The following is an 8,983-nucleotide window of genomic DNA, read 5'->3' as shown; positions in this document are numbered from 1 at the left end:
ATGTCACTTCTGGGACAAGACAGTTAAAAAGTAGGTGTTCCTTTTCCCGGTTTTGATTTCTGGATGCAAAGGACTCCGAGCTCTGGACAATAGAGAAGCCACAGATGACAGTAGTTGAGTTCCTGAATGATTTACTGGAAGGCTGTCCACCATCCAGAAACACTGCACTGAATAACTGCGTGAGTAAAAAATAAACTTCTGTTGTGTTAAGTCACTGAAATTTGGGGTTTGTATATCGCAGCAGCTAGTATTACCATAGCATTACGGCAGACAACCAGTGACTGTTCAAGGGTCCCACACCCCACTTTTCCTGTTCCAGTTCTTTTTAGTGCATAACAAACTGTCCCCAGACAATGGCTGAACACAGCTCTGTGGGTCAGGAACTCAGACAGGGCACAAGAGGGATGACTTGGATCTACTCTACAATGTCTGGGGCCTCAGCTGGAAGGTTCAAAGGCTGTGGTGACTCATGGTCAGGGTGTCATCCAGGGGCCCCTTCATTCCCATGTCTGGCAGTTGATGCTGGATCAAGTTGGGACCTCAGTTGGAGCTGTTGGCCAGAACATCTACCTGTGGCCTCTTCCATGTGGTTCTTTCTGCTTCCTCATGGCGACTGGGTTCCAAGAGCATCCCCAAAAGGCCCGGTGGAAACTATCACCTTTGATGGCGTAGCATCCCTTCTGAGTCACATGCTCACTTAGATTCTTGCAACTTGAGAGTAAGAGCATGTGGGGTGGGTGATATTCTTGTAATCATCTTGGAAAATAATCTGCCACATTTTCTTTCCATATTTCTCTCCCACTTTCCTTTTCTTCTTGCCCTCTGCTTCCTCCTCTTGTCATTTTCCTTCCCCATCTCCCCATTCTTTCTAACATTCCTTAGACCTGTTCAGTTAACATTGATTGAGTATATGCAGTGAGACATGTCAGATCCACAGGTACAGGTAACACCTTCATTTTCTGCATCCTGCTCTCTTTCCCAGGTATGGCCATCCCAGCTTAGAGACCACGGCTAGATTGTAATGAGGCTGCCTGTGGGGCTAGGTAGGTCCAGGCTCACAGCCCTGGCTTTAGCCCCTACACTGCCATTTACTAGTTGAGTTACATTCATTCATTCAATAACAATGTCAGGAATACAACAGAAAACAAGACATAACCATTAAGAAGCTCATGGTAAGGACATCTTAGGCAACCCAGTCGTCTCAGGTTCCTCCTAGGTAAATGGGGATAACTTGCAAGATGGTAGTAAGGATTAAAATAATATATAAAAAGCATGTAATAGGTACTCAAAATGGTACCCACTAATTCATTGTAGAACTATCTACCATAGCAAAAGACTGGGAAGAACCGAACTGTTTATCAATAAGGGACTGGTTGAAGAAACAATGGCACATCCACACCATTGAGTAATTACAACTATAAAGAGGAAGCAGGAATATATGTATAACTGCTATGGAGTGCTCCAAGATACATTGTTAAATAAAACAAGCAAGATGTGGGAGTGGAGTGGGGGTGGAGTTGAATAGGTGAAGCACAAGGGATTTTTGTAGGGCTTAGAAACTATCCTCTATGATAGTGTATGTGTGACACTATGCATTTTGCCAAAACTTATAGAACTTTACATTAGAACTTTAATGGTACTTAAATTTTAAAGAATCATTTATGAGGTCAAGAGATCCCAGACAGAATGGGGACTTTGACAACAGATTCTAACCAATGAAATAATCTCTTTGAAAGGGGTGGGGAGAAAAGGTGCCAATCCTTTTGCCTCGTAGGCTCCACGAGCATATAAAATCCCAATAAATGCATGTATTTCCGGTAATGTTGTTGTCCAATCGTTCCTCAAAATTCGGCGGCCTTCTTCTTCTATGCACTTTTTTAAAAATTTCCCCCCCAAGCAGTCAAAATGACTGCTTTCGGGCAATATAGATATAACACATATATATATACCGGAAATGAAGGAGGGGGAGGTAACTACAATTAATAAACGCATTTATATGTTGTATAAAAAGTCACAAAATTCTAAGAAATTCTGTCATTATATACATCATTGTTTTTCTAATTGAAATTAAAAAGCAGTCAAAATGACTTCCTTGGGCAATCTAGTGGTAAGTAACTCTGGAATTGAGTAAACTCTGTAAGACTAAAGTCAAAAGACCTGCCATAAGCAGTCCACTCTAGTTGTTAAAAGATGTTTCCTGCAGGTGTATGAGCTAACAATTATGAAGCCACTGGAAATGATAGTTAAGTAAATGAATGGTCGATAGTGAGAGCCAGGTTCACTCTTGGAGTGCAAGGCTACAGATAAGCAAGGGGATGACTGGAATGATCCAGGTGGCAGCTGGTACTGCGTTAGAGTTGTAAAGCGTCAGTATGCATACATTTCGCTTACACATTGAAATAGATAGCTGTATATATGTATGTATGTATTTGTATGTGTTATTACATACATATAAATACTCATAGGAATGTGGATATAGAGGGGTTAGTATTCATTCACACATATTTTTTTTCCTTGCTCTGTCAGCTGAGAGAGCCTAGAAGCAACAACTTTCCATTACCAGCAAGCATACCTAGTGCCCAGATCTTGGTTTCTAATACCATCTATATAATAAAAGCCTAAGCCACCGTTATGGCAGAACGGCCAGAACGACCGGTCGCTATGATACGCACTGACCACCAGGGGGCAGACGCTCAATGCAGGAGCTGCCTGCTGGTGATCAGTGTGCTCCCACAGGGGGAGTGGCGGCTGGCAAACACAGTGGCAGTGGCAGGAGCCTCTCCTACCTCTGCGGCAGCGCTAAGGAGCAGCGAGCAGGCGGGCATTTATGGTACCCACCAATTTTCCTAACCCTTTGTGACATCACAGGCTGAAATTCTTGATCTGACAATGCCACACAGATAACAAGCTCCATGGTTGTAGCCATGGTCAGGAAATTAGGTTCTGGAAACAGACTTCAATTGGAATCCTACTCCACCATTTAATTTTTATTTTGAGAAGACTTCTAAACCTCTCTGTGCCTCTTTTCCCACCATCCCTAAAATAGGAATTATAATTGTAACCACTATCATATTGTTTGTGAGTGGCAAGCAAATAAGATAATGTAGGGAGGTTGGTCCAGTTCTTGGCACTTAGCTGTCAATAAATGTTAGCTATTTACTATTATACTTTGTATAATTTATTTAATATATGTCTTTCCTCTCAACAGAATTTAAGAAAATCATTAACCAGGTATTGGAAAATTGAAAAGGCAAGAGGAGACATTGAATTATCACAGAGGTACTCACTATAGGGAGCAGTTACCACATTATATTGGAGAATCAAAGGAAGGACTTCGAGGGTTTTTTTGTTTTTGTTTTTTCAATTAACAGCTTTATGCCCTAGCCAGTTTGCCTCAGTGGATAGAGCATCGACCTGCGGACTGATGGGCCATGAGTCCAGTCAAGGGTAGGTACCTCGACTGCAGGCTCAATCCCCAGTGCTGGTAGGGTGAGGGGAGGGTCGCATGTGGGAGGCACCCAATCAATGTGTCTCTCACATAGATGCTTCTCTGTTCCCCTCCCTTCCAACCTCTAAAAATCAATAGAAAAATATCTTTAGGTGAGGATTAACAAAACACACACATACACAAAATAACAGGTTTATTAAGGACAATTTACATACCATAAAATTCACCCATTGGAAGTGTATGTATGTTTCAGTGACTTTTTAGTAAATGTATACAACCGTGCAATCATAACTACAATCCAGTTTTAGAAAATTTCTAACACTTTCCAAAATTCTCTCAAGTCGATTTGCACTCCATCATGGCTCCCACACCTAAGCCTCAAGTAACTGATTTCTTTGTTTTGCTAATTCTCCCTTGAATGTATATTTTCCATTTATTTTTAGAGAGTGGAAGAAAGGGGAATGGGCGTGAAGAGAGTTCTAGAGAAACGTTATGTAAGAGTTGCCTTCTGTGCCTCCACCGGGGCCAGGATCAAACACGCAACCCAGGTATGTGCCCTTGATCGGGATCAACCCACTACCCTTCCCGTGCTGGCTAACCTCCAACCACTGAGCCACACAGGCCAGAAATCTGGATAGATTTGCCTAGTGTGAGTTTTATTTAAAAAGAAGAAGAAATCCGTTAGTAAAAGGAAGTCATGTAAAATATATACTACTTAGGAACAGACTTAACATTTTAAAATTATCACAAGTTTAACGTTAAAAGTTGGTTACAGTTTTATGGAAATCGTCATGAAGCAAAATGTTAAAAAAAAAAAAAAAGCCGCAGCCACTTTGGCTCAGGGGATAGAGCATTGGCCTGCGGACTGAAGGGTCCGAGTTGATTCCGATCAAGGGCGCATGCCAGGTTGCTGCTGGATCCCCAGTAGGGGCTCTCATGGTTGATGTTTCTCCCTCTCCCTTCCTCTCTGAAATCAATAAAAATACATATTTTAAAAAAGAGAAAGGAAAGGTGAGAAGAGGTTCCAGTTCAGTGCGGCTAGAACAGGGGGGATGGTACTAGAAAGGGCGAGGAGGGTGCGCCTCCAGAGTTAGGTTACCCAACACCCCCGAGTCACTCGGGGGGCACCTGCTGGAGTCGGGCGTCCTCCCGCGCAGGCTCAGTGGCTCCGCTGGCGGCGGCGGTCCTCGTCTCTCAGTTTTCCTCAGTCACCTCTTTACAGGGCAGAATTCCAGGTGGGTTCTTCATGGTCTTCTTTCATCTGACATGATTTCACGAGAGGCGCGCAGGGCTGGAGGGGAGCCCGGGCTGGGTGCGTGCGCCGGGGCGGCTGAGGGGAAAGTGGGGACCCCGAGGGGGAAAGGGCCGGAGGCGAGCCGGGAACCGGGCCGGGAGGAGGCGGGCAGGTGGGTGCAGAGGACGGGAGGACCCGCTGGCTTTGGGGGAAGGAGGCGACTTGGGGGGGGACGGGCAGTCCCAGTTTGGGTCGCGCGGAGCACGGCGCGGGCGCCGGAACCGTGAGCCCAACTTGCGCGGAGAGCGTGAACTTTCTCTAGTTTATTTGAAAACAGTTGCGAGTTTTGAGTCAAATTGCTCAAAGTTTAATGTGAAAAAGCCTTCTTTTCTAACTCCTGAGGGGAATGGGCGCGGGGGGGCGGGCCATGTTCTCCTGCGAGCTCGGTGCTGCCGACGGGACCCCCGAGCTGGGTCGGGCCGGGATTGGGAACAGCCGAGGCTCTGGTGCCGTTCCCCGGTGCGGCCATAAAGGCAGAAATCCCCGAGGGGAGGCAGGCGCTCCTCCTGGAGGCCGTTTGGAATGTGGGGTTCTAAGGAGGGCGAGGGCGCGGGAGGAGGGAGCCGGGGCGGGACCCGCTGTCGGAATGGAACCTTTGGGTCTCGGAACAATTTGCAGGGAAGACAAAGCAGTCTTTCATCATATGTGTGATGTTTAATTAGATTTTCCTACCAACTATATGGTCTCAACTCGGCCCTCCAGGTACTTACTGAGTGCCTACACTGTGTAGTGTCTTGTAAAGGAGCCAAACAATAAGGGCTCTGCTCTCAAGGAGTCTGTGGCTGAACGAGGAAAAAGGAGTTCATACTGTGCACGGTGCAGCAGCCTGAGAACATTGAGGCAGGCATGGATGATCGAGTGCCAAGAGGAGGATTGTTCAGTGCTGTCTTGGAGCAGTGGCTCCTCAATTCAGAGCAGGGATTCAGGTCCAGCCTTAAATGCTGCTGGGTTAGGGGTTCTAAAGGGTTCCTTGTATGCTGTGGTTTCGAGAACATCGGGAAGACACTTCTGCCCCCCATCCCTCTTCTCTCCAGGTGTCATTACCCAAAGTCCACGTTAGGCATTCATTCTTTTAGAGAATGCACATTTCCCTTTCCCCGCACTGCCCTTTCCAAAATCGTACGCCTTTGGGAAGTTTCACAAATGAAGATTCCAACACCTGAATAATAACTATATTTGCATAGGGCTGGGGCTTTCACATAATTACCTAATCTGAGCCCTACACGTGTACTAGGCTCCCACACACAACTCTGCAGTGGTTCTCAACCTTCTGCCCCTTTAAATACAGTTCCTCATGTTGTGACCCAACCATAAAATTATTTTCGTTGCTACTTCATAACTGTAATGTTGCTACTGTTATGAATTGTAATGCAAATATCTGATATGCAGAATGGTCTTAGGCGACCCCTGTGAAAGGGACATTCGACCGCCAAAGGGGTCGCAACCCACAGGTTGAGAACCGCTGCATAAAGTACTCAGAGGTCAAGTGTTAACTCATTCTTCAGATTAAATTGCTGTGGTTTAATTTATCACTTCTGAATAGCTTGGTAATACTGGGAGTCTTGATGAGGAGAGAGGAAGACAGAAAGAATTAAAACACCTGCAGCCAGGGCAAAAGAACTAAAAAGCATTCCTATCCATATTTTAAACAGTTGGATAATTTTGTGTGGGGTCGCTTCTGAGGAGAGGCCCACAGATGCCAGAGTGAATGGTGAAAACGAAAGCACGTAGGAGGATTGGCTTGTCTCACAGTCCTGTGTGGTGGAGAGGCCTGCCAGGCCTGGATGTATTCAAGGTGTCTTAGGAAGTAGTTGGAGCATAGCCTGCAGTATGTATGAAGAGAGGCCTGAGTGAAAGCCAAGAGATGAAGTCTTACTTACTGAAATAGTCCCAAACCATAGCACAAGCTGATGTGCACATAGCTTTAAGAGGTATGCTGGCATCATCCTATCTAATAATAGACAAACATGGTAATTGACCGTACCTTCGCTACGCCTCCCATTGGCTAATCAGCAGGATATGCAAATTAACCATCAACAAAGGTGGCGGTTAATTTGCATACATAGGCATGAAGCGGCGGAGTGAAGACTGAAGGTGGCTCCGGCCGGAGCAGCAAAGACTGAAGCGGCTCCAGCCAGAGTGAAGGCCTGGGTCCCGGGTGCTGGAGGAAAACCAGTCCCGGCAGCCAGAGGGAGAGAAGGCCTATTGCACGAATCTTTTTGTGCAATAGGCCTCTAGTTTAATTATAACAGCTGTGTAAGGTCAATTTCCCGCCTTCCTAGTTCACTTCATAGTCTCAGATTTCTCAGATCAAATGATAAAACAAGGTTCCTCTCATTTCACTGTAGGGAATACTGTAGTAAATTGTCTGCCTGAATGTATGTCTTTAAATTTCTTAAACCAGGGCATTTTTTTTGAAAAAACAAGTTAGGTTTATTGCAAATTATCTAGTTTTCTGGTCATATAAGTATGTAGGCCTTTGGGGAAAGTCATAGTATCTTCATTTTTTCCTTGTTCTTTCTTGTGTTTCTCTCTGTCTTTCCCTCTCTCTTCCACTCTTGTGCACTGAGAGGGTTGGAAAAGGGAAAGAAAGGATGGTTCTAGAATATATGCTGGCCATCTGGTAAACAGTAGGAGCCATTCCCAGGAGGAAAGGGATAGGATTGGTGAAGGTGGGTAAGGACAAGATAATCTTATAGACCAATGGTCTCAGTAAGTTCAAAGCTTTGCAAAACTGTTGTACAGCAAATAGAAACAACCCCAACATAGGAGTTGGTAGTTTGTTGGCACTAAGTTCCCACAGGAAATCAAGTTTTGTGTTAACAAATGACGCTGAGATATCCAGATAAGCTCACTGCAGGCTGCTGAGCCATGGTTTACTAATGTAAATTTTAGGGCCAGTGAAGAGAAGGACCAAAAAGAGTGTTTCCACCCTAGCTGGTGTAGCTCAGTGGATAGAGCACGGCCTGCAGACCAAAGGGTCCTGGGTTTGATTCTGGTCAAGGGCAGGTACCTTGTTACTCGGTTGCAGACTCCTCCCCTCCATATTCTAGTAATATGGAGACAAATAAATAAAACGAGCAAGCTAGTTTTGGATTGTGATAAATGCATGCTAATAACCTAAAGGAATGCAATGGAGTAGGATGGAGGTGGGTAGGGAATAGGCAGCAACTTTAGATAGGGTAATTAGGTTAGGCCTCCAGGGAGCTGAAAATTGAAAGATGAGAAGGAGCCCATATAAATGTCTGAGAGAAGAGTGTTCTAAGCAGAGCTGGACAAGTGAAAAGGTAGCAGTGAGTGTTTCTGATCATGGTATGAAATAAGACTAAAAAGGTAGAGGGGATTAGGGCATTCAGGACCGCATGGGCTATGGAAGGAAGTTTGGAGACTTTTAAGGAAAGAGAGGAAATGATCTGATATAAAGTTTTTACATTACCGCCAGCTGCTGTTTGAAGAATAAAGTTTAAGAGGACTAGTGCAGCCCTAGCTGGTTTGGCTCAGTGGATAGAGCATCGACCTGCGAACTGAAAGGTCCCAGGTTCGATTCCGGTCAGGGGTATGTACCTTGGTTGCGGGCACATCCCCAGTAGGGAGTGTGCAAGAGGCAGCTGATCGATGTTTCTCTCCCATTGATGTTTCTAACTCTCTATCCCTCGCTCTTCCTTTCTGTAAAATCAATAAAATACATTTTTTTTTAAAAAAGAGGACTAGTGCAAAAGCAAAAACTGGAGGAAGCCAGGTTGTTTAGAGATGGAAATGAAGAGATATAGGACATACTAAATTACAAGTAGTAGAATTTGCTGATGATTTGAATGTGGGAGTGAGGGACAGGAAGAATCAAAGATAGGTCCTGAGTTTTGGGCTAAGTGATGATTGGATGATAGTGTCAGTTACTGAGGTGAAAGTCTGTGGGGAAGAAAAGATGGAGCAAGGAAAGTCATTTACTCTTTGAGGGACTGAGGAGGACAGGCATGATCCTGAAAGATTTTCAAAAGGAGCCAAGCGGGCAGCTTTTAGAAAATCACAGATCATTTGGTGTAATGTTCCCAGGTAAGGTTGTGGTATGGGTTATTAAAGAGGTGGCTTGTGAAACCAAGATGGCGGCATAGGTAAACACCGGAAATTGCTGCCTCCCACAACAACTTCAAAAATACAATGAAGAGACAAAACGGACATCATCCAGAACTACAGGAAGGCTGGCTGAGTGGAAATTCTACAACTAGAAGGAAAGAGAAAAGCAC

The 8,983-nt window shown here is 44.9% G+C and overlaps 1 protein-coding gene across 1 annotated transcript in view; it reads left to right on the top strand.

Annotated features, from left to right (window-relative positions):
- The first annotated feature begins 3,909 nt into the window (after nt 1-3,909).
- RNF8 (ring finger protein 8, E3 ubiquitin protein ligase) overlaps nt 3,910-8,983 on the top strand; it is a 43,283-nt gene continuing 38,209 nt past the window's right edge. The window contains exon 1 of the mRNA XM_015571884.1: nt 3,910-3,996. Coding sequence (XP_015427370.1) covers nt 3,910-3,996 — 87 coding nt within the window. The remainder of the gene's footprint in view (nt 3,997-8,983) is intronic.

Source organism: Myotis davidii, unplaced genomic scaffold, assembly GCF_000327345.1.
Source record: "Myotis davidii unplaced genomic scaffold, ASM32734v1 scaffold289, whole genome shotgun sequence".
Taxonomy (NCBI): Eukaryota; Metazoa; Chordata; class Mammalia; order Chiroptera; family Vespertilionidae; genus Myotis; species Myotis davidii.
Note: the sequence above shows the minus strand (reverse complement) of the source record. Positions and strands in the feature narration are given on the sequence as shown.